The 25,891-nt window shown below is 38.3% G+C and overlaps 4 protein-coding genes across 7 annotated transcripts; 2 read left to right on the forward strand and 2 right to left on the reverse strand.

The window, feature by feature from the left end:
* The first annotated feature begins 9,008 nt into the window (after window positions 1-9,008).
* On the forward strand, window positions 9,009-12,595 carry LOC103406576 (hydroxyproline O-galactosyltransferase HPGT1-like). 2 transcript variants are annotated; one of them, XR_003774274.2, is made up of 13 exons: window positions 9,009-9,437; window positions 9,580-9,643; window positions 10,043-10,092; window positions 10,206-10,399; window positions 10,599-10,662; window positions 10,763-10,835; window positions 10,955-11,078; window positions 11,204-11,291; window positions 11,398-11,448; window positions 11,732-11,803; window positions 11,891-12,003; window positions 12,171-12,249; window positions 12,327-12,595. XR_003774274.2 is itself a non-coding variant. In XM_029104251.2 (12 exons), exons 1-12 carry the CDS (start codon window positions 9,325-9,327, stop codon window positions 12,191-12,193), a joined length of 1,029 nt encoding a protein of 342 aa, XP_028960084.1. In that variant the 5' UTR covers window positions 9,009-9,324; the 3' UTR covers window positions 12,194-12,595. The 2 variants fall into 2 exon arrangements, 1 of the variants encoding a protein (XP_028960084.1); XM_029104251.2 differs by having other exon boundaries at window positions 12,171-12,595.
* Window positions 12,596-12,797: 202 nt separating this feature from the next.
* Window positions 12,798-14,586, reverse strand: LOC114825512 (uncharacterized). Its single transcript, XM_029104257.2, has 5 exons — window positions 14,208-14,586; window positions 14,055-14,107; window positions 13,620-13,787; window positions 13,248-13,349; window positions 12,798-13,121 (listed from the first exon to the last, which is right to left on the reverse strand). Exons 1-5 carry the CDS (start codon window positions 14,437-14,439, stop codon window positions 12,987-12,989), a joined length of 690 nt encoding a protein of 229 aa, XP_028960090.1. The 5' UTR covers window positions 14,440-14,586; the 3' UTR covers window positions 12,798-12,986.
* A 1,016-nt stretch (window positions 14,587-15,602) lies between these two features.
* Window positions 15,603-19,135, reverse strand: LOC103443443 (uncharacterized). Its single transcript, XM_008382296.4, has 4 exons — window positions 18,915-19,135; window positions 18,155-18,250; window positions 16,242-17,897; window positions 15,603-16,163 (listed from the first exon to the last, which is right to left on the reverse strand). Coding segments are annotated over exons 2-4 (2,064 nt in total). The 5' UTR covers window positions 18,156-18,250; window positions 18,915-19,135; the 3' UTR covers window positions 15,603-15,756.
* A 3,493-nt stretch (window positions 19,136-22,628) lies between these two features.
* LOC103443431 (probable inactive receptor kinase At4g23740) lies at window positions 22,629-25,757 on the forward strand. Of its 3 annotated transcripts, none has more exons than XM_008382274.4 (3): window positions 22,629-23,108; window positions 23,547-24,804; window positions 24,913-25,757. In XM_008382274.4, the coding sequence occupies exons 2-3, from the start codon at window positions 23,595-23,597 to the stop codon at window positions 25,575-25,577; spliced, it is 1,875 nt and encodes a 624-aa protein (XP_008380496.2). In that variant the 5' UTR covers window positions 22,629-23,108; window positions 23,547-23,594; the 3' UTR covers window positions 25,578-25,757. The 3 variants fall into 3 exon arrangements, with proteins under 3 accessions (XP_008380496.2, XP_028960096.1, XP_070676715.1); XM_029104263.2 differs by lacking the exon at window positions 22,629-23,108 and adding an exon at window positions 23,221-23,424; XM_070820614.1 differs by lacking the exon at window positions 22,629-23,108 and adding an exon at window positions 23,260-23,451.
* Window positions 25,758-25,891: the final 134 nt, after the last annotated feature.

Genomic DNA, 25,891 nt, shown 5'->3' on the forward strand with positions numbered 1-25,891 from the left:
CAGCAAGATATCAGCTGATATACGGAAGATAGAAACCTAATTAAATTACGTAATTAAGTAGTATTAGTTAATTTAATCCTTTATATTACGTAGGTATGCATGGAATCAATGACCAACCGACAGAGAGATCAAGAAAATAAATAAAAATAGCTACAACTTTTATTTTTTTGTCTGCAACATCGATCGATTATTGCTAGATGCTGATAACGTGGTGGGGAATTTGTATTTTCATTGTTTGAAAGCGATACATAACCAATGTTCCACTTGTCAACCCATCACCACCAAATCTTGCAATATAAACCTAAGTTGACCTTGTGCAAACTTTTTTCAAGTATATTTGGTTTTTGGTTTTGAACATTGGTTCATCTCATCGACAATCAAGTAACGATGAGCATACACTAATTAATATATAAGTTTAACAAGTGAATGACAATTTCGATACTAAATTCTTATGACAAAGTTACTGTGTGATTTAACTCAATTTTCCACACTTCTTAATATAAATATATCGTTGTACTAAAAACTATTGTTTGTAGTAGCGTAGTCAGAATTTCTAATAAGGGAAGTCCACCTAACTTTAATATATTGGATCTCACATTAATAATAATTATTAAGAATTTACAAGTTTATTAATTACAACCTAATTGTGTTGTCGTTCCAAAATCATATGATAATAAACTAATGTTAAATATGTTTTATCAAAAAAAGAGATTGAAAAGATAAATATACAATAACAGTATCAAATGGTGATTTAAATTTACTGAAAAATTCAAACAATTTCAAAACTTACATGTGAATAAATTAAATAACTTGAGGCAACAATGAAGTGACATGCACCTTTAAGTCAAAGTGTCTTAAGCCTCCTAATCCTAGGTACATGATATTATATTATATTTAATGATGCAAATATTATTGTACAAAAAAAAAATTAAATATAATAAATAAGAAGACATATTTCCAAGATATTGAGAAGGGTCAAGTGACCCTTGTTGGCCTTAATTGGCTCTGCCGGTGATTATATGATTTAGCTCAACTCTTCACATCTTCTAATATAAATATATTGTTATATTATAAATAAATAAATAAATATATATGAATTTAATTAGGTCAATTTTCTGATAATCCTTGTGCTATAAGTTGGCGTTTTTTGTGATACGGTGATAGAGTAGCCAAATTGCCTTGCGTTACTCCTTAGTCCACTGTCGATCAAAGAATGTCCAAAATTACAGTCAAAGATCTACAGCCGCATCGGAAATATTCGTCGAACTTCAAACCACAAAACAAATAAAAACAAGTCATATAGAAATAAATGGTCCGACTTGCACTTATAAGTTAAAACATTTGCATCACACAAATACATGCGCACACATACATACATATATATATATATATATATATATATTGGAAGTTAATTCGAGAAGGTCGGCAAGAAGAAAATGGTGTTATAATTATTGAGCATCAGAAAGATGCAATCATGCCTCTCAAGCCTCACCTAACCAGGACATGTGAGAAACGTTGCTACTGCGAATCTTACTGGAAACGTTGTGCTACTGCTGCCACGACCTTACTGCTATTAGTCAATAATATTTACATGTATCATTGCTAAGTTTATCACTCCAACCCTCTCTTCTTTTCGCCTTCGTAGTTTCGTAGATGAGCATATATATGTTTATGTAATTAGAAATCACCTTTGCTCAACACACCTCAAAACCCTAACCGGCTAATCCCCAAAGAAGTGTAAATTAGGACAGTGATCGATGCATGATGAATGAAGCGAGTCCAATTAGGGTTGCAGAGAAAAAGAAAGGAAAAGTACGTAGTTGCAGATTTAGGCTTATAGCCAAGTTGGTTAAAACAGTACCTAATCTTTACATTTAAGTTCGAATATTTTTCTCTAATTTAGACAAATAAATCAGTATAAATTATTAATCATTTGTTTAACGAATAAATGGTCCGACTTGCACTTATAAGTTAAAAGTTAAAACATTTCCATCGCATAAATACATGCACTCAAATATATATTGGAAGTTAATTCGAGAAGGTCTGCAAAAAGAAAATGGAGTTAGAATCATTGAGCAGCAGAAAGATGCATTCATGCCTCTCAAGTCTCACCCAACCAGGACATGTGAGAAACGTTGCTACTGCTAATCTTACTGGAAACGTTGTGCTACTGCTACCACGACCTTACTGCCAGTCTTGCCTATTAGTAAATAATATTTACATGTATCACTGCTACGTTTGTCACTCCAACCCTCTCTTCTTTTCGTGTTCGTAGTTTCGTAGATGAGTATATATATGTTTATCTAATTAGAAATCACCTTTGCTCAACACACCTCAAAACCCTAACCGGCTAATCCCCAAAGAAGTGTAAATTAGGACAGTGATCGATGCATGAATCATGATGAATGAAGCAAGTCCAATTAGGGCTGCAGAGAAAAAGAAAGTAAAAGTACGTAGTTGCAGATTTAGGCTTATAGCTAAGTTGGTTAAAACAATGTACCTAATCTCTACACTTTAGTTTGAATATTTTTCTCTAATTTAGATGAATGAATCAAGATAAATTATTTATCATTTGTTTAATGAAGAAAACTAAAAAGGAAAGTTACATAAAAATGATCTCCGGACTCTAAAATTACGTGACAACTATCTGACAAACAGATGATTACATTGATTGGTGATAGTGTGTAGTGGTTATCTTTGCCGGTGAGTAATAGTAGTGGTTAACCTCAGGCTACCAAACTCATGATCTGATATGATTCATGCTTTTGATAAAGACGCACTACTAATCAATATCAACTTAATTACATGCGCATGTACCATTCAATAAGTGTGAATTTAGATTTTTAAGTAGTTAATAATATATCAGATGATGTGAAGCAAGTGTGGTTGTTAGGCTTCAGCTGCTCTGATACCATGAGAAAGTTGAGGTTTCATTTGTTGATGCACAAAACTGGAGGTCTTGAAACAACATAAATCCGACTGTGAAATGTAAATAACACAAGATGGATCGTGGTTCACCCCAAGGTTTAGGCTACGTCCACACTGATTATGTATTTCTGAGGGTGAGAGAACCTCTATAATGTGAGAGGGGATGTGAGAGGATGAGGGAGCTTGAGGCCTAAGAATTAGCCTCCCCTAATTGTGAGGGTGATGAGTCATTTTATAGAATAAGGGCTCCTCATTTATTACATATTTGCCCATTTCTTTATTACATAATTACATTTAAGTCTCCCCGAGTATTTATACGAGATCTAAATACGGAGGCCTTAAGTATGGTACAAACAGTAGTCCCCCAAGTCTTCAGTCAAGAGAGTCTTTTGGCTGGAGACTTGAAATTCAGTTCATGTGTGGGCCGAAGTAACTAGATGTCGTCTAGAGCTGAATACTCGATATGAGGCGGTGCTCAATGTGAAATGAGGCTCAACTAGATGTAGCACATGTTGCGAGACTGCTTGGCTTGTGGCTTATGTTGCCTTGGTTGGCTCGACTTGTGGTAGTTGAAGGTGAGGGAGTCTTTTTTATAGAATAAGGGCTCGTTCCTCACTACATAAATGATGGGTTAGGAGTGATGCTCGCGGCGAGGCGGTTGCTCAGCTAGCCGCAATGCTCTTTAATGAAGGTGAGGGAGTCATCTTTATAAAATAAGGGCTCGCTCATCAGTACATGAATAATGGGTGCTCTCTAATGAAAGTGAGGGAGTCCCCTTTATAGAATAATGACTCGCTCCTCAATACATAAGTGATGGGTTAAGTCCCCCGAGTTTTTTTCATGAGGCCCAGTTGAGGCCCAATATATGGTACATAATGTAATACCCCAAGTCTTCGGTCAATAGAGTCTGTTGGCTGGAGACTTCAAATTGAATCCATGTATGGGCCGCAGTGGTCGGATGTGGTATTTGTATACCCTGCACTGAAGCTTTGTAGGTGAAGCTTTGCAAGTGAGGCTTTAAAGCTGGAGCTTTTGTAAATGAAGCTTTTGTAAATGAAGCTTTTGAAGCTAGAGCTTTTGTAAATGAAGTTTTTGAAGCTGATTGACATGAGTGATGCTCATGAATATTTATGTTGATTGACATGAGTGATGCTCATGGATGTTGACATGAGTGATGCTCATGAATGTTGACATAAGTGATGCTCATAAATGTTTATGTATGATTGATATGAGTAATGCTCATAAATATTTATGTATGATTGACATGAGTAATGCTCATGTATAATTTGAAGTAATAGGCGTACTTTTGATCACCTGGTTGGTGGTAATAGCGGCAGGTTGTCGAATAATTTTGGAGTACTGGGCGTACTTTTGATCACCTGGTTGGTGGTAATAGCGGTAGGTTGCCGAATAATTTTGAAGTACTGGGCGTACTTTTGATCACCTGGTTGATGCTATTTTGGGCTTATGGGCATTCACCCTCCACAACATGCCAGCCCATTTATTTTGGGCTTTACCTTTTTTCTATTTATTTATTTTTATTATTACCCTTTGATGGGGTTTATACAGATGTCTCCGAAAGATAAGAAAAATAATTTACATCATTCAGAAATAAGAAAAGTAAATCACATCATTCTGGTGGGGTGTTTATTCCTCCCTTTTGCTTTCTCTTTTGCTTTCTCTTTTGTTTTTTTTGCTTTCTCTTTTTTGCTTTGTTCCCCACTGTTTTTCTGCTTTTCTTGATCTCTCAGCTCCTAATAGGGCTCACCTATTTTCTGCTTTTGCTTTGGCATCAGCTACGGACCTCATTTTCCTTTTTCTTTTTCTGTTGTTTGAACACAAGCTAGTGCACACCTCAAAAGCAGTATCGAATTGTTCACAAGGCACTGCTTCGCAATTTGGATACGCTTTCTCTGTAACTGATTCACTGTATGCTCCATGAACCTTTTGATATGCAACATGATGGCGGGAGCCATCAGAGACCTAATTGGAGAAATGGGTCGATGATAAAGGTCTCGAGAGAGTGTGCATGTCTTTTGATTCGACGTCATAAGGGAAGTCCTCCAAGGCGCTCTCCAATTCCATAGTGACTCTAACTAGGTTTCTGTGACCACCGCCGTAATTTCTGTCACTGGTGGTGTCGTTTGAGCGAAGAGAGGCCAGGGTCAGGCCTACACGACGGCGTCTGAAGTGAATTTCGAAGTTCAAATTTGGTTTGGGGAAGTGATCGGAACAAAAATGTTTCAATACGACGTGTCGTGGGAAAGAGGTTGTGGCAGATCGTTCCATCGAAGACGCCGTCATGGCGCGCCGATTGGGAAGGTTCTTATGGCGCCCGAGATACTTTCCGATATTTTTCTTTAAAGAACCGAGTCTTACATTCTTGAACTGGTGGTGTGGTTTCACCATCTCGTCAACCAAACGAGGGTTGGAAACTAGGGCTGGGTTCGGTTCTTATCGGTTCGGTTTTTTGCCAAAACCGAAACTGAACCGAAATTTCGGTTCGGCCCAAATTTTTTTCGGTTTTTTTCGGTTCGGTTTTTTTTTCGGTTCGGTTTTTCCGGTTCGGTTTCGGTTTTTTTCGGTTTTTTTTTTTTTTTCCTCCAAAAAATCCAAAACAACCACAACATAAGATAGAAATAAAAAATATGACATGTTTCCATCTCTCCAGGACGGTTTTTCCATATTTGTTCCTTCGGATTTCTTTGACCATGAAAAACAAAAATCGAGTACAAACGTTGAGAGGGGTTTAAATTTAATAAATTTTGGGTATCACCCACCCCACTCATTCAACTTATTTTTTATATTATTTTAAAAAAAATGGTGACAAATTCTGACCAAAAACTGAAACGGACAAAGGGGTTGATGAGAACAGCAGCAGTGAATCAATCAACGAAAAAACAAAACAAAAATCAAAACTTTTAGCATCCGAGCATCGATGCAGAGACCAACTTACTACTCCTACTAGATCCCAAAGCAGAGAAGACGAACAGAATTTAGAAACCATGCAACCAATGGAAGCAAATTTGAAGGAAAAACTGGGAATTGCAGGACAGTTTGATGGAGAACAAAGAAAGAATGTGAGTAAGCTTACAGCGGGCGAATGGAGAGGAATGCAGAAGAAATGCGAGACTGCGTCTGGGTTCGGCTGCGTAGGTGTGTGGTTTTTCAGGTTGTACGTTGCGTCAGAAGGTGGAAAATTGAAAGGGGAAAGGCGTGCGAGAATACGGAAAGATGGAAACATATGGAGGTCACATGGAGGTCGCAAATATGGATGTCTGGAGAAAGGAAGAGAGGAAGGAGGGAGAGATCGACTGAGGAAGCAGAGAGGAAAAGCAGCGGATGGGAGAGAGAGAGAGTGTGTGTTTGAGAATGAAAAGGTGAAGGAGTGACGGCTGCTAGGGTTTGTAAGCTTTATAAATTTTATAAAACATTAAAGATTAGAATACCTATAAATATTATGCTGGTACAATTATAGCAATACAAAGCCCACTGTCAAGTTGGCTTGAAAGAGCTATCCCCAACCTGGACGGAAGGGGTTCGAATCTTCATTCCAGCAGGTTTTGAGTATTTTTATTTGATTTTCATATTTCGGTTCGGTTCGGTCCGGTCCGGTTTTCATACCTCAAAAACCGAAACCGAACCAAATAAATTCGGTTCGGTTCGGTTCATCAGATTCGGTTCGGTTTTTTTTTCGGTTCGGTTTTTTTCGGTCTCGGTTCGGTTCGGTTGTCGGTTTTTTTCGGTTTTCGGTTTTTCCAACCCACCCCTATTGGAAACAGTAGGACTAGATATCCTTGACAGGGATAAAGAAGAGATAGATATGCTCCAGGTTACGGATCTTACCTTCCTTTACAAGGCGGCCAAGCTTCGTCACTGGAACCCACATCTCTTCCTCTTCACGTCGGCCAGGTCGGCGTCCGCGGCCTCTCTCAGCTGGTATCTCCGCCATGATTGAGTGTTTTGGGTTGTGAGAAGAATTAAGGGGAGGATTGTCGTTGAAGGTTGCCGGGGAATCGAAAGCGGTGTCGTCATCCCCATCCTATCGCCGTGCGTGTTGGACCCACTCCCGGGTCCTTGATCCTGACCTGGCCCGTCTGACTCGCCCTTTTTCCCATCAGAAAATGGAGATTTGAGAGTGTGATGCAGAAAGAGAAAAGAGAGAGAAAACTTCGGCGAGCAATCAGCAACTAGGTGAAGCTTTTCTCGACACCCCCTCTGTTGGGGTTTGTTTGGATTGGAAGGAAATAACAGAGACAAAAGAAAAAATATGGGATCTGGGATTTGTTGCAGGTGATCATATCTATCTCTCGTGTGGGATCTGGGAAAGCTTTGGTTTTTGGGTTTTTTGCAGATTCACGGTGGAGGTGAAAAAATGAAAGAGAACCAACACAACTTTTAGTATCGTTTCCCACAGACGGCGCCAAATGTTGATGCACAAAACTGGAGATCTTGTAACAACGTAAATCCGACCGTGAATATGCAAGAAATGTAAATAACACAAGATGCATCGTGGTTCACCCCAAGATTTGGGCTATGTCCACACTGGTTATGTATTTCTGAGGGAGAGAAAACCTCTGTAATGTTAGAGGAGATGTGAGAGGATGAGGGAGCTTAAGGCCTAAGAATTAGCCTCCCCTAATTGTGAGGGTGATGAGTCATTTTATAGAATAAGGGCTCATCACTTATTACATATTTGCCCCTTCCTTTATTACATAATTATATTTAAGTCTCCCGAGTATTTATACGAGATCTAAATACGGAGGCCTTAAGTATGGTACAAACATCATTATTAAACCAATTGACAATATAGAGAGTAGCTCAATCTCTTATAAACCCTTGCATGGTTAGGTCCCTCACCGATGTGAAACTTTGTCCTCATATCTCTCACGCCTCCTCACATATGGCGAATTTCCAGACCTAACATGTGAACAACATGAATGAAAAAAATGACGTAAAGCACATGTCACTGAATATAATTTGTATTTTAGTTTGTCAGATTTTCCACGTCGCTTTCTTCAATCATTGAAATTTGAATGATTGGCAAAGGAAAGAGAACATCTTCATCGTTCATTGGGCAGGACCCAAAAAAGCAAGCGTTTCCTTTGTGAACATAGAAGCCTAGGAGATAAAAACATTCTAACACTAGGTTTGGGCCTCAAGCAAAGTAAGGCTTCAGTGTATTGGGCCTCAAGCAAGGCAAAGTAACCCTAGTTTTTTTCCTATCTATTTTTTTCCAAATTAGATAAATGATTCATATGGTTATAAGATATTCAGAAGATATCTTATATGGTAAAAAAACAAAAACAAATTCGAATTAAACTATTGTGGTAAAATCTTTGAGGATTCATGTCCATAACTGATATGTCATTCGTGCGTTAATCGCTTGCACGTGAGTCTTACGCGTGAGACTAAAATGATCATTCAATCCCTCCCACTCAGTATCCATAATAAACTCTCATTCATAGTCGTTCCCAATTCTGAAGCAAAAAAATCACAAACCTAAAACTCTCATTCATAGTGGTTCCCAATTCTGAAGCAAGAAAATCACGTACCCTAAAACTTCACCTATAAATATACGAGTAGTTTTAATAGGGACAGAGAAAAGGTCACATGAAGCCGGCAAATAAATTAGAAAAGGTGTGATCTCCAACTTTACGCAGTGACACTGAAACCTAAATATTAAGGGGCTGGATTTAATTGGAATTTTGATTTTTTTTTAATTTTTTAGTGAATCTAAGAGCATTTAATGAGGATTTTAAGCGATTATCTGAAATTAAAGGTGTATTCAATAAAGATTTTAATTTAGTTTATTAAAATCCTTATAAATTCGGGTATATTTATTTATGATTTTAAATAAATTTATAACATTTCAGATGTATTCAATTAGAAATTGATTTTAAAGAATTTGAAAAAGTTGATAAATTAAAGAAAATTTGAGAGATTTCGTAATGTATTTTAAGTATCAACAAATCTCACATATTCTCATAAGATTTCAAAAAAATTAAATCAAAATTTTATATAAAATATCTACGAACCAATTAAATCCTATAAAAATCTATAAATTTATAAATCCCTTAAATATCTCATATTCCCAATTAAATAGAGCAGTCTGAGCCACAACCTTTTCGTTGTTCTTTCACCACCAACACCAACGTTTTAACTCACTTGATACGGAAGCAACGCACCCACCAATCTGTCTGTCTGATTATTCTGACATTAAAAATCTCGACTCCAGTCAACTTCTAGATCTGTTTCTTTCCGGACAGTAAAAGTCCACCCCCTGACAATCCATCGTCTTCTCCGAGCTCACTCTGCACTCTGCGCACAAACCACTGTTCTATCAGATTACCAAACGGATTGGTTGGGATTTCAGAACCAGCAACGGGAGAGAAAATGCACAGCAGGGGATCCAGTGCTCGTCTCTCCGGCACCGTTTTCCGATCTCGGATTCCGACCCTTTTGGTCTCCATGTTCGCCACTTTCGCCTCAATCTATGTCGCCGGCCAGTTCGTTCTCTTTCTCTTCTCTCTCGCACCTCGTTTGATTTCGCAGAAAATTGGATTGGACCCATGTGATAAATTTTGTTTCTTTCTTTCCCTCCCTTTTTGTTTGATCTGGGAATTCTCTGACATTGATGATTATGTATAGGCTGTGGCAGGATTCGGAGAGCAGGGTTTATTTGATCAAAGAACTTGATAGGATTACTGGGCAGGTGGGTTTTTCTTGGTTTTGTATCTATGATTGAAATGTCGGTTCTTTTCATACATTGAGTCATGTGGGTGCTTTTGTAAGAAGCACTTCTGCTCATAGAGGCTTATACTAGAAGTTCCTTTACTAAAAATCCAAGCTTTCTGAACAGCACTTGGAAATGCCCGTAAACACCGTAGAAGTTTTTTTTTCTGCCATTGGTTTTCAGGAATTGCTTTTACCATTTGCAGAAGCAGTCCTCAACAGGCCATTAATTTGGTTTTTGAGTCAAAACAATCGGATTTTTTCTTTTTTGGCCAATATTTAGTGCCTTTCTGTACTAGCTCAAAGTCAGATGTATAATGCTTGTATAGATAGTTGAATTACTCGCGAATTAATCACTCGAAACTCATTATTTCTTTAGGGGCGATCCGTCATATCAGTGGATGATACATTGAAAATCATAGCCTGCAGGTAAGATTTAGTCATTTGTTCTATGGTGTAGTTGAAGATTCGTGATTGAGCTTTTAATGATTTTTGGTTTACATATGAATCGATAATTCTGATGTGGGCAATTATGTCGTTAGGGAACAACATAAGAAGTTATCAGCGCTTGAGATGGAGTTGACTGCAGCTAGACAAGAGGGTTTTACTGTGGGGCGCTCAACAGAGATTAATGGAACTGATTACAAGAGAAGGCCACTAGTGGTGATTGGTATTCTTACAACCTTTGGTCGCAAAAATAATAGGGACGCAATTCGTCAGGCGTGGATGGGAACAGGTACATTACCGATCTTTCTATCTATTGCCTATTTTCTCTTCCTTGTATTTAAATTTGTTTTACTGTACTGTGGAACGCATATAAATTTGGTCTTGCATATAAATTCTTAAACAATTACAGATAGTGTGGAATGTTGTGAAATGTTCCCGTCTAAATGTTTTAGTTCTAGTAAGAATATCGAAGGTTTTCATTTTTGCAGGTGCTGCCTCGAAAAAAATGGAGAATGAGAAGGGAATAGTCGCTCGATTTGTTATTGGACGAAGGTTTACTTTTCACTATATTCCTTAATTCTGTCATGCTCCATGCCAGACATACTATAACAGTTGTTTAGAGCCCTTTATCCGATAATATGTTGTCCTGCAGCGCAAATCCTGGGGATAGCTTGGACAGAGCCATTGACAACGAAAACAGGAAAACTAAGGACTTCATTATTCTTGTATGTCTTAACAGTCAATGAATTAAAGTAAAATTAACTTCCTTTTAATTTCTTACGCATATGCATCTGGCAAATGTCAGCTTTAGTAACGCGATCACTTTCGCTCGCATTATTGTCAGGATACCCATGTAGAGGCACCTAAAGAGTTCCCAAAGAAGACTAAATTGTTCTTCGCTCATGCTGCTGAAAAATGGAATGCTGAGTTTTACTCCAAAGTCAACGACGATGTTTATGTAAATATTGGTCAGTAACATCATTTACGAAATGGACTCGTTTTTCATTTCACATTTTATGTCAATAGCATTTGTTTAACACTGTAGGTTGCTCTTCATGACTTATCCTTTTTTCTATTGGTCATCTCTGCCCAGATGCTCTGGGAGCTACACTTGCAACTCATCTAGACAAACCTCGTGTTTATATGGGGTGCATGAAATCAGGCGAAGTTTTCTCTGAGCCGTGAGTATAGTCTATACATTGAAATACAACCTGTCAACAAGATAAGAGGTAAATAAATGCGATGATCTGTAAATTTATCATGTTTGTGCTTGCTGGTCTTTTTCAGGAGCCAAAAATGGTATGAACCAGAATGGTGGAAGTTTGGGGATAGAAAATCGTAAGTTGCGTCACAACTCATTTCATCATGCAATCAGTAGTAAATTATATTTTTGATTACTCATAATGATTATTTATTGGAGAAGAATGTTAGTGTGTTTAACTTCCGAAAACAGTTATTTACGATGATGTCCACAAAATGTATGCAAAAAATTGTTAATAACATCCGCTCGAGTAGAACATCTGATAGTTTCCCTTGCACTGACCAGTCATGCATTTTGAGTTCCCAAAATACTTTCCTCTTAAAAGTTTAAAACTGAAAACTATGTTTCTACATCCAACAGATATTTCCGCCACGCTTCAGGTGAGATGTACATCATATCGCAAGCTTTGGCCAAATTTGTTTCAATCAATAGGTGAGTTTTCTTCTCCGATGAACTGGTTCCATCAGGTTGTCATCACTATGAGAGCAGTGACTGAATTGTGGTGAACTGATTCTGCAGAGGTATACTCCGTACTTATGCCCACGATGATATCAGTGTCGGATCTTGGTTTATTGGGCTTGATGTTAAACATGTAGATGAAGCCAAGTTTTGTTGCTCCTCTTGGGCGGGAGGTCTCTTTCTCTCCCTCTCGGGCTTATTCTCTCTCTCTCTCTCTCTCTCTCTCTCTCTCTCTCTCTCTCTCTCTCAAACACACACACACGAGAATTACGAGCCACTTCAATTTCATGTGATTATCTCCCCAGAGGCGGTTAATTAACATAAGCCTCTGCTCTCACAGGAGCTATTTGTGCCGGTGTTTGATCTGATTTGCGTTGAGATCGCGGAGAAAATATCAGTGCAGGGAAATGGTTCAAGAGGTATTTTCGCGTCCTTAGCGATGTTTGCAGCTTACATGATGATGTACAGCTTTTGATATGGATCTCTTGCTCATCAGATGAAACTGGATTTGGCTCACGGCATGTTGTACACTGGAGAGCGGGAAGACGGGATTTCGAACAGTCATGATAGTTGTATAGGTTTAATTATACAAATTCGGAGAGATTAGTATAGGATTAGGGTGATACTTTTGCAGCAGAAGTAGACATTTCTTCTGTAGTCTTGGAGAACGCCCTAGTTTTAGTGCTGGGTTATTATTCTTTGTTCAAAGAAATAGAAATTTGTGTTCTCGATTTAATAATAATACGACATGATTAGTTTCGAAAAGCTTGTTAATTATCATGTTTTGCGGAGAAAACTCACACAAGATGATACAATTAGACTGGAATGTTACAGTGACGGTGAATGTAAGTCAAATGTCATGTTATGTGAAGAAAAACTTAAACATGACATGATATTATTAGACTAGGACGTTACGGTTACGCTGGACCCGTGTACTCAATTTTATCCGATTGTCTCCAATCAAAAGTAACATAATGTGTTGCGTACCATAATACGAAAAACGGCGGTAGCAGACGATTCAGGCCAATTACTAAGACCACCATATGTGAACCTAAAAGCAGTTCTTTACAATCGCAGTGTACATGACAAAACAAATCTGAAACAAACGTTTGTAAGACAACATCGTACATACAGGAGTAACGTTTCGCGCACGCTCTCAAGATGAACTGTTGAGAAAATGTGCTAGGGCCTTGTCCGTGTCGTTGTCATACATCATTAGGGCTTCAGCAACAGCGTTTGGTGAAAATCCCATCTCTCGTAGAAGGGTGAATGCATTGACGAATTCTCGAACCTATGAGAACAGAAACAAAAGCATTCATACGGTAAAACAGCTCAGCGTGATCATAACGACCAGCAACCTTTATCATTGGTATAAATGTTCAAGCTTAACGTGCAGGCAATGAGCTCAAGAAAGCACCTTAGTAGGATTGTCTCCGTAATTTGCTACTGCAAGAGGAACTGCTTCCCGGCTGAGCCCTGAAGCGATATATTTGCTGACAACGGGATCTGCGCCAGAACCCTGCAATACCAAAATAACCCACAAACCTAATTTCAAGAAACAAATCCAGCCAAGAAACATCATGCTCAACTGAAACCAACACAGAAACGGAACCCAATTTCGTAGTAATGGACTTTGCATGCTATTGACAGGTCTGATACACCGAAAAACTACCTCTCCAAGAAACTCATGTTGGATTCGCATTCATTACAAGGCTTGCACAACGAACTAGTTACCAGCTACAATGGCAAAGAAAGACAAGATGCGAAAGCAAAAGAGACAATCACATACCGCGGAAGGTGGTGGTTCTACAGCCCTCGGTGGTGGAATGTTTTCCAGCCCGAGCTTGGCCCAATTTGGAGTTTCCTTCTCTAATTCAGCCAAGACTTTCCTCTCGAGATCAAAATCGAACTGGAAATTGCTCCGCGGTATATCTCCAACGTGCAATGACAACGGAGGCTAAAAAAAGAGCGCAATCAAGGCCAAACCCAATAGTACGAATCAAACATTATCTTACACCAACTTCGTCTAAGTAACTAAATAATCAAAACACAAAACTTGATTCTCAATAAGCATTTCGCCGATTGAAATTTACCCAGTTCTTCCATTTTTTTACTTTCTAACGCAGATCAAAAATCTAGTTCTACCCAATAATCACGAACATAAAGCAAGCAAAAACGGAAACTTTACAGATTACTCGACAGTAATTTTGAGATCAAAGCTTACCGGAGGAGTGATCCGATACTCCGGTTTTATAGTAACTCGAATACCCAATCCCGCTGCAATTTTCGCAAAACAAAAATCGATCAATTAAGAAAACCCTTAACCAAATTCGATTAAATTGGGGAAACATTAGAGGATGGTTTGGATTCAGCTTACAGGAGGAAGACGAAGGAGGATTTGTGGTTTGGTGGTGGGGCTGGTGCTGCGGATGGCCTGCGTTACCGCCGTACGGGGGCGGGGCCGCCGTGTGGCTCTGCTGACCCACCCGCGGGTACATGGACGACGATGACGACGGAGGTCCGTACATCGGATGGCTAGAAGGCGCTGATGACGTGGCGGGTCGGTGGGTCAGCATTTGACCGGTTCGGGTTCTGTAATCGTACTCCATTTATCTCACCGGATTTTGTTTCCGAGATTCAGAGAGACGAAGAAAACCGAGAAAAGTGTAGTTCTTTGAGATGAAAGCGTGAGAGCGCGTTTTGTTACGCGGGGTTTCTTAAACGACGAGTCGGTTTTCACAAACGAGATGGCGTATGAGGCAATCTCCAATTAAAAGACCTATGTTTAGCCTCCGTCATTATAATCTTACAAAAAATTATTTTTTAATATGTCATATTTATATATAATTTCTAATTAAATGGATTATTTTTTAGTACTCTAAATAATTTATTATTTTAAATTTGTTCTTTAATTTTATCAGTTAATTAAATTAAATTACTATATTAAAATAAAGTTTCTTGACATATTTTAAGGATCACTTGTCACTAAATGTTGTTTTAAATTTCATGTCATAAATATTTTATTTTACTTGCACGTTAACAACTTAGACATTAAAATGAGGTTGGATAGTATGGAAGAGTGATAAAGATGTGAGAAATTGTGTATAAATGACTTAGGTATTTATAGGAAAAAAATTAGAATTTCTGATTTTTTTTTTAAAATTTCGTCGTATGATAAAAAAAAAAAACTAATGAAAAGAGTTTGAAAACTTTGAGTTTTAATGATAAGGACAAAATAAAGGGTAAAGTGAATAGTACCAGGTTTGACTTTTTAGTGTAAAAATGTGGTTTTTCATTAAAGTAAACAGTACCGTGTGCTTTTCGTTAAAACTCCCATAAAAAAAAACTACATGACATCAGCTAGCAGCAGAGCTGGGCCCAACTTTTAAGGTTGACTAGTTGGCTATGTTTGCCCAGCCCTTTGGCCATTAGGCTATATTTTGGCACGGTGAATCTCAATTTTTTTTGGCCTAAACCCTCAATTTTGTTTTAAAACGGGTTATATTATGACTTATAATCCTTTGGCCAACTCGATTGGAGATGACCTGATAAATGACATAACTCCATGAGTAGACGACATCTAAGTAGGAGGACGTTTGCTCACTATTTTTTATATTTTAGTCACAAAATGAATCAAATTATTGTGGGGAAGGTCAAGTTTTATAGCTCCTTCCTCGTTCGAAAGTTCGTTTCTGGAGACTAGCTTCTAACGTTAGCACTTGGCCTAGGAGTGCTCCGAAATTTTATGTATCGGCTCTTAAAAGACAGAGAATGCTGCTATTTAGACTATATTATTGACTAACTTTTTATAACAGTTATTCTTCCGTCCAAGTGAGGCTCGCCTCTACAAATAACATTGTTCGGATGAGTACAAATAGCACTTACAGGAGGAAGTACCTTTCAAGGAATACAAAAGGCAGTCACAATCATAAACCAAAGATGTGGTCGTTTGAACCAAACATGGCAGCACTAAACTGTCTTGTGTTCAAGTCACTCCCATCCAGAGCAGACCCAAACCGATCAAGCCATTGAGTAGGGCTTGGACTATCACTCTCCTCCACCCACTCCGATGTCATGTCAATGTCGTCGAATTGAATCGGATCTGCTTCCAAAGCTTTCGTTCTCGTCTGCCTTGCTAACTTGAGGTTGTAGTTTATGTAGACGAGGTCGTTGAGTGTTTCTCTATCGATCTTATTGCGCTTCTCCGAGTGAATCTGCTGGAATGCGCTCCAGTTCCTCTCGAATGTGAATGTGCTGCAAACTTGGCTGAGTATTCTGATGGCAACACGTTGCAACACGGGTGCAGAATCGCCATATTGTTCCCACCAAAGGCCTAAGGTGCATTACAAGTTAGTTTCCAGATGTAAGAAATAAATACCAAAGTGTGTGTAATTTTGAATTGCATACTTACCAGGTGAAACTACATCTCTTGCTTCCATTGCGAGGCTGCAACCGAACATCCCAGTTGCCTTCGTAAATGTAAATATTTGACTCGTGATGTCGCGTCTCATCTCAGGCACAGGCAGAAGCTTCTCCAGAACTTTAAAGAAGTCCTCCTTAATAGATGTAAGAAATTTGATTTCCGGATTGTATTGGATGCCGGGGTTTAAAAACGCTGCTGCTGCATGTAGAGGCGAATGAAGTTGATCCCGCCACTTTCTGTCTACGATATCTAAGAAGGTCTTGCACTTATTCTCGTCCATTATATAGTATGTCCTTATCGATTCCTTGGCCCTGGTCATTAGCTCATATATATAACCCACAGCAGGTTTTCCTCCAGACACTTCCCTCAACACTTTGAGAAATGGCTCGGAGATGGCCACACTCTCTTCCACTGCCCTCCAGAAATCATTGTCCTCGACAATGGAAATACACGAAATGCTCTGTGTTTTATTCGCATAAGATGAGTTGGTGCAATACTCAGGGCTGTTGAACATGTGCTTCAACCTTGACCGTTGCTTCAAGATAGATTGCAAGGAGAGGAAGTTGGAAACAGACTTCGTGATGCCGGTTCTAATGAGTTCCTGTCCCCCAGTAAACTTTTTCATCAGATCAAGCATCGGGGCATTGTTATAGATGAACTTCGAAATGGTTTGTGCTTGTGAGATGCATCTATTCACCCAATCTACCTTCGAGAATTCCTCCAAAACAAGATTTAAGCATTGAGAGGCACAAGGAGACACGAAAATGGTCGAATAATTCTGCAAGATATGGTTTGCAACCCCAGTATAGTTGAAACTACTATCCATGATGATCTGCACAACATTTTCCGGGCCAAAATCTTGTATAACAGAATCAAATAAATCCGCCAAGCATTTTGTGTTCTTGAAATACGCAGATGCATCCACCGACTTGTGAAAAAAGGTCCGTGAGGGTGATGAAACCAAAAAGTTGATTAAGGCTCTTGACTTATTGTCAGTCCATGTGTCAGCGATGATGGTGCAACCCGTGGTAGTCCACTCTTTTTCAATATCTTTTGACTGTAGGCTCATTTCAGACTTGATACTTTCCAGCCATTTAGTCTTCAAAGTTTCTGCAGATGGACCTACAAATCCAGGACCACACTTTGTTATGGCATCAATCATTTGCTGATAGGACGAAGAACGGGCTATACTGAAGTCAAGCTTGTTCTCGAAAAAGAACAGCGCAATACTTCTCTCTGCATTCTCATGGCTATTCAAGGGGGGAGGCCCGGAAAGGACCACTGGAGTGACGGTGACGTTAGGAAAAACTTTCTGAATTGGAGTTTGTGGTGTGTCCAAAGACACGAGAGATTTACTAGCAGAGACATTTCCAGTTCCAGGAGATTTCACTTCTACTAACTTTTGCTTCTTACTACTAGGAGTTTCTTTGATCTCGTCCCTTGCTGCTATTATGGTCCTCACCTTATCAGTAACATCGTCTCTTACTTTGCTACACGGATTTACACCCTTACTTGGAAGTCGAGATAGATGATGCTTCAATCTACTAATGCCACCATTCAGAATTCTCTGGCAAAACTTGCATCTCACCTTGTTTCCATCCAATTTATCAGCATATTCCCAACAGGAGTCCTTCTCTCGAACCACTGCTACAACATAACCAGAAAACCAATTCACGTCATCAAAAAATGCAGCAACAAAAACTATTCTGACGAGAAGAACTGAACACAATAATGCAATGACGCGAAGTAAATTTAACAAACAGACATGCTAGTGGCTAACATTGTACTTGATGATGGAATTGTCAATGATGCATAGAGGTTGTGAAGAAAAAAATGAAATCACAATGCTGCAGAGGCTACATTCTGAACAAGACAACATCACTGTAGTGCGATGAACTTACTTCTTTCGGGCGCTGTATGTCAACCTACGACGGTGCAAAGCAAAACTCAGCAGAAAGTAGCTGATTATCGGGTCTCTGGTATGCGCATGCCTGCGCCTGTTCCGTTCCATACATTTCAAAAAGGTAAAAAATTAAGAAGCAAAAAGATTGTGGATGAAATTAACATATCAGAAGAATCCTAATGGGCAGAAGCAGATTTGCAGCGCAAGACAAAGTACACAACTTTCACTTTAAAGTGTTTTTCTTTATACGATAAAGCGATATTCTAAACTACTTTAATCTAATCGGAAGGGGGTTCAAACTCAGGTAAAGTAGATGGGCACTCGGCCCAAGCCAACTAGCCTAACCGACGCCTAGATGCTACAACTCACTACAACTTCATGTTCAATTGTTCTTCCTTCCTTCCAACACATAAATTTGTAACCTTTAACACTCTAAATCCACAAATCTCCAAAATTGCTTTAGGAAATTCAATTTTTAAAGCAGAATTTGGCACCCAATGAGTTCAAATTCATATCTTTAGCTCCGCCTTCATTTTCCAGGAAAGCAACAAAATGTCCCCGGCGAACAGATAACCCTGCAAACTACCAGCGTTTCTCTCTTCACCTCCATTTTCTCAGTAACCAAACAAACGAATCAAAATCCCAAATTCCAAATCAAAGATTCAACTTCTCAGAGAGATGCAAATGTTTGAAATTGTTGGAGAAATTAAAGAAGCAAATTGACAAGAGAAATAGCGAGAAATTTAAGCCAAACTTACAGAGATGGAGAGAGGAGACTGGTTATTGGTTCTCGACGGAGAGAAAAACGGAGGAGGGCTGATTTTTCAGGGTTTTTCTTTAATTATCGCGATAAATCGGAGGTTTGGGGGTTTCCGTTTTGTATCGCCCGGACTGTGTGTGGATTTAGGTTTTTCTTCTTTATCCTCTCTTTTCTCGTTCCTTCTTTTTTCAACTTTTTATTTTTTATTTCCTATTTTTTGTTAACTTTTTGGGTTTCTTTGACGATATATCGCGGTCAGGTTGTGGGCTGTGGGCTTCTACTTCCGAAAATTCATTGCTTTAGGCCTGCCTTGCATATTCACGACAACCATTCGTATCAACAATATTTCTCTTTGCTGGTAGGTGATAAGTTGTGAGTTCGGATTTCACGAAACATAATTTTCACCCCTTCTTATCCAATGTTGATCCTAGTTTTTTTAGTGCACTTAATTCATTTTAACTGACCAATCCTAGGTTTTGATTTCTGGAATAATTCGAATCTTATCAAAGCAAGGCTCCACCAAGCCACGCCTAAGTCTGATCCCTTAGTAATCCCACTTTTATTAGGGCTCGGTCTAATCATCCTTTTATGGTTTGAGAATCCACTTGGTAAGGATCGCTATTGGGTTGAGGCTCGAGAGTCACGGCCTTCCTTCTTTACTCATCCCTTCTTGCGCCAAATCTAGTACTTCAGGCTCAATTACATTGTATAAAAAATAGATCGGGAATAGCGATTGGCAAGTATGATGTAAAATGTCGTCTTGTCGAGAAAAAAAATCCCCATTTAAAAATAAGGAACAATGTAGCAATGTTTTCTGAATTTATGACCTTTTTCTGATTTACTTTTTCGAATGTTAATTTAGTTTCGAGCTCCACTATTCTTTCTAAATTCATCTATTAATAGTTTTACTAAAAAGTTGACAAATTTATCAATTACGATAAATTGACACGTTTTAAAAGCTTACAAAGATTAGAACCAAATTGATATTTGAAGAGGCAAATTTAAATCGTCCTAAGTTTTGGGGGACATTGCTAAAGTAGGGGACCCATTTGATTGTAACCTTTGGATGCCAAATTGCTAATCATTGACCAGTACAGTAGGACTGGGAAAAATAAATGAATGGCTCTGATTGGTTCCAGTGCACTCGTCAGCGCTACATCAGAAGGCCCACGATCGTTGTTCTTTTCCCCACGTGGCAACATCTCATGGACCGCTGTGACATCGCCTACAAAGCCGTCACCCGTTGATTGATGCCTGGGTAGGCCTAACCTAACAGCAATCTTCGCGCCATTTTCGGTAGGCGTGTGAAATTTCCAATGGGACTAATTGAATGAAGTACACTTCGAATCTTTGTGTTCGGATCGAAGAATTCAAAAATCTGAATCAGTCATTTTAATTTTACGATTCTTATTAGTTTATTTGTTGATTCATTTTACACAAATTAAAATTGTGAATCTTTTCTTCTTTTTTGAACGACCTGAATTTTTAAGTTCGCTAGCTCTGTAATTCTAGATCCATAGAGGATCTTGATTGGTATTATGGAGGTTAGGTGAGCAGTGCAAAAGATAGTTGCTAATTTGTCATTACCATTGATTGGTGGCCTTAACAATTTCAATAATTGATGACCTATGCATTCAATTTAAAGAAAACTAACGAAAAAAGTTTCAAAATTTTTTAGTTTTAAATATAAGGACAAAATAAAGAGTAAAATGAATAATATCATAATTGACATTTTAGTGTAAAAATATGATTTTTCGTTAAAATGAACAGTACCATAAGCTTTTCGTTAAAATTCTCTTAAATTTAACACTAAAATAGGTGATTACTCCCTATGATTAACAATTAAAAATGGAACTGAGTACCAACTCCAGATCCTATGAAATTATGAAAAATTACTCACATAAAAAAGTACCTAATCCATCGGACCATTGCATTTTTTATTGTCATTTGCAAGTCTCTCATTGAAAAGCTAACAACTGTTAGTATTGCGGTGTTTTGAGGTACATAAACGTATTAAATTCGGACATCAATAACTCATCTATTAGGCCTTTTACAATGATTTAGATGAGTACAATATTTATATATATGGATCAGACATTCTTAGTTTGATTTCTACAATGCTACTGCTATCCTAGTGTGATTTCAATGTATGTACCAGACTTATGAGTTTGATATATTAAACTCATGAGTCTAATATATTGAACTCATGAGTTGAATAAATTGGTACCACACAACTGTAAAAGTGTGATTCTTATATGAGTTCAATGTATTGATATCATACTCACTTTTCTCGGCCTACTGTAGAAGTGTGATTCTTATATGACGAACAAAACCATTGAAATGGTGCTACACCACTCAAACAACCAAATGTAAGGACTATGATGGATTCTGTTGAAGCGGTGTTACATTACTTAATCAGCCAAATAGCTCAATGGATCATCCCAATATAAGTTAATGTACTTTAGAAAACTTCAAACATTAATGACATATTGAGTTGTTGTAATTAGTTTTGCACTCGAGATTCAGTATTTGATTTGCTCGTCACATATAAAAATACTAATGTCCACGCGCTAATTGAGAGTGGGGATTAGCAATTTGACTATCTATTATAAAATTGGTTTACTTGAGTTCTTGTCCATCGACACGTCATCGTCTCGCAGGAGTAGTGACAAAAATATGGCCCCAAAACTTTCAACATTTAAAAAAAAGGAAAAATACAAATTTCTTTTTGGTGCGTAATTACAACAAAACGATAAGATATTAAACAAGAACCCAGCTGGCTAGAAGAAAAAAAATAATCCAATGCTTGCGTCTTCTACAATTATATAAAATGAACTTTAACGAAAAATTCTTAGTATTGTTCATTTTAACGAAAAATTATATTTTTACACAAAAAGTCAATCCTGGTACTATTCATTTTACTCTTTATTTTGTCATTATCGTTAAAACTCAAAATTTTCAAGTCATTTTCATTAGTTTTTCTTTATATAAAGGCTTATTAATTAAATTGTGTCTGAAGCTGTCATTTTAGTCTCAATTAGTTTATGAAATTGTTTTTGTTTTAAAAAAAAAGTCCTTTTTAACTCATTCGCTCTTATTTTATCCTCACTTTGTAAAAAAAAAAGTTAAATTCATACCTAATAAATCATTTATTTCTTTCACAATTTGCTTTGCCGAGGATATCAATCGATTGAACTAAAGAGCTGAATGGAGGCACGACAAGAGAGGTGTATAAAAAGTGAAATGTCTAAAACCCCTTGAACTTAATGTTTCTTTAATAGAATGGGGTAGAGTGAAGTGAGACTAAAAAAGATGAAAATGACAAGTTTTAGAGAGTAATTCAATTAACAAGCCTTATATAAACGTTATAATATTAACTATTTATTTTTTTCTTTATTATTTAAAATTTATTTATGCATTGAAAACAATAGTTGTTTTTGCAAAAAAAAATCAAATTAGAGATCGTTTAAACGGTCACCTCTATCATACCAATCAACATTTATCCATAGGGAATTATTACTCGTACTTCAAGATTCTCATTTTGCACTTCAAACTTTTTATATTTAGCAAGAAAAATACATATACAAAGAGTCTAAAATGAAAATTTTAACGTGCCAATAACATTTTCTTATACATATTATATTTAAATGACGGTCGAGATAAGTTTTTTAAGTGATATATTTATACATCTAAAATACGTCAATCATGAACTGAATGAAACAAAATATGCCTAAAAAATGAATAACAAATTCTCGAGCACACCAACTGCACCGCCAGCGTTAGACAAAATTATTCAACCATTATTTAACTAATAATATTCAGCGTCTTCTTCGTCGCTTGGTCTTCTCCACAGCAATCCACATGCATCTTCCCGTTCGTATGCCATAAAATAAAGCAGCAATCTTTCCACATTGGCTCTTCCTTTTCTTCTCACCAATAAACAATGAATATCTTATCCATGGTTTCCTGACTTCCCTCTGCATGTGGCCATGCTACTCCCCCAAGCAAACCCCACCTCAGTATCTATCTCCACCATAAGCGCTTCGCCGCCACCATCATTGCACCCCACCCGTCCTGCGTTCTCAAACGACCCAATTCTGAAAGTTGGGTTTTGCAGCAGGGAGCAAGGAGGGGGAGATTTCAAGAGTTGGGTTTGTTTTTGCCATGTTTGTGGTGTGATCTGAAGCAAAAAGTATGTTTTTTTGTGTGTTGATTTTATGTGAAAGTGATGGGAATTAATAAAGTCATTGGTGTGGGATTTTCTTGGCAGCCTAACAAAGTAGGTGGGATTAGGAAAGTCTATGCTTTTCACCACTATTCTAATGCAAAGTTTCAAACTTGATAGAACTGCTTTTTTGACTGGGTCTCCAAATTCAAGGATTTGGGATTTAAAGCCGTTAATTAAGTCAACTTTAGGACTCTATACATTGTCTTTTAAGCGGATGACATCCACCCGTTGAATACTCTTAGATTTTTAGCGTGCATCCAGCCGTTAAATTGTCACACAGGTGTATTCTATAATTTTAGCATTGCTTGTATGATCGGAACTCATTTACATTTTTACTAATGTTTCTGATGATTTTCTGATTCTGATATTGTGATTTTCTTCTAATCCAAATTCATGCTGTAGTTGTGATCAAGACTCCAAAAGCAGTTCGTGTTCAGATTGCTCGAGAAGATGGAGAAAAGAGTAGAGCTTTTGGTCGTTTTGGTTACTGGGGCAATTTTCTTGCATGTCACTGCCGACCCAGTTGATGATAAGCAAGCCTTGTTTGATTTCATTCACAACATTTCTCACTCAACCTCTATCAAATGGAATGAGAGTTCTTCTGTTTGCAAAACCTGGACCGGCGTGGTCTGTAGCAAAGATCAGTCCGGAGTTATAGAGCTTCATTTGCCTGGAGCTGCCTTACATGGTCCAATCCCACCGAACACTCTCAGCCGGCTTTCGGCGCTTCAGGTTCTAAATCTCAGTTCGAATACCTTGACAGGTCCATTCCCTTCTGATTTTTCCAAACTCAGAAACTTGTCTTCCCTTTATCTTCAGTACAACAATTTCTCCGGCCCATTGCCTTTAGATTTTTCGGTTTGGAAGAATGTTACTGTCATGAATCTCTCAAACAATGCATTTAGTGGGAATATCTCTTCCTCGATTTCAAGTTTGACTCACCTCACAGTTCTGAATCTCGCTAACAATTCGCTTTCGGGTGAAATTCCTGACCTCAATGTTCCTAGTTTGCAGCAGCTTGATTTGGCTAACAATAACCTCTCAGGGAATGTGCCTCAATCTCTTCAAAGATTTCCAAGTTGGGCCTTTTCTGGTAACAGTCTTGCGTCCCTTCCTCCAGCTCTTCCGGTTCAACCACCTAATTCTAAACCGAGGAAGAAAGTGAAACTCGGCAAGCATGCAATGCTAGGTATTGTGATTGGTGGATGTGTTCTGGGATTTGTTTTAATTGCTGTTCTGATGATCATTTGCCGTTACAACAAAGAAGGCGAAAATGGGATAGTTGAAAAACCAAAGAAAGAACTCTTTTCGAAGGAAGGGCTTTCTCGGAAGCATGATAAGAATAACAGGATTTCGTTCTTCGAGGGTTCTAATCTTGCATTTGATCTGGAGGACTTGTTGAGGGCGTCTGCTGACGTTCTTGGCAAGGGAACATTCGGGACGACATATAAGGCAGCTTTAGAAGATGCAACTACTGTTGTGGTGAAGAGGTTGAAGGAAGTGAGTGTGGGAAAAAAGGAATTTGAGCAGCAAATAGAGATTGTGGGAAGTATCAGGCATGAGAATATAGCCTCGCTGAGGGCGTATTACTATTCAAAAGATGAGAAGCTTGTTGTTTATGATTACTATGAGCAGGGAAGCGCCTCGTCCCTGTTACATGGTATATAAGCTCTCCTCTCTACCTTTTTTTTTATACTTAAGATCAGATTATTACATAAAAGGTTGCTGAATTGGTTCTAATGATGTTTATGCATCTTTAATCTTGCAGCTAAAAGAGGAGAGGGCAGGATTCCATTCGACTGGGAGACTCGACTGAAAATAGCAATCGGTGCAGCAAGAGGCATCGCTCATATCCACACGCAGAATGGTGGGAAACTTGTCCATGGAAACATAAAGGCCTCAAACATCTTCCTCAACTCTCAAGGATACGGTTGTGTGTGCGATGTTGGTTTGCCAACACTGATGGGTCCAACGCCCCCACCAGCAGCGCGTACTGGAGGATACCGAGCCCCAGAAGTGAAAGACACCCGTAAGTCTTCCCCTGCATCTGATGTCTACAGTTTCGGGGTCCTGCTACTTGAGCTTCTCACCGGAAAAAGCCCCATACACACAATAGGTGGCGAAGAAGTTGTTCACTTGGTCCGGTGGGTGAACTCTGTGGTCAGAGAGGAATGGACAGCAGAAGTGTTTGACGTAGAGCTTCTGCGGTATCCAAACATAGAGGAGGAAATGGTAGAGATGTTACAAATAGGAATGTCTTGTGTGGCAAGAATGCCTGAGCAACGACCAAATATGCCGGATTTGGTGAAAAGGGTGGAAGAAATCCGTCAAGTAAACACCGGAACTCGACCATCATCAGGATTATCTACTCCAATCTTAAATACACCGACTCCTCCATCGGAGATAGCAGGACCTTCCTCTCTACCCCAGTGAGATTCTTTCTTAGTTCTTCGTTGCGATATAAATTTTCTTTCAAGTTGAAATTCATTCGGATTTGGATTGTAGTTTCTACGAGAATCTTGTATTTCATCGATGATCATATCGGTTAGAGTATGATGTTCGTAAACTTATTTAATCGACGAATTCAATCATAACCTGCTCTTTTTGTCAAAATTTTCTGGGTAAATGGTTACATTTCATGTCCAACTCTACACGCATTTCAGACTTCAAATTTACCGATCCTCATGGCAATGTTCTGAAAGAAAGTTAACGATCAAATAAAACTGGTTCGATCCGAATCGCTGATT

This window comes from Malus domestica, chromosome 01 (assembly GCF_042453785.1).
Source record: "Malus domestica chromosome 01, GDT2T_hap1".
In the NCBI taxonomy this organism is placed as follows: domain Eukaryota; kingdom Viridiplantae; phylum Streptophyta; class Magnoliopsida; order Rosales; family Rosaceae; genus Malus; species Malus domestica.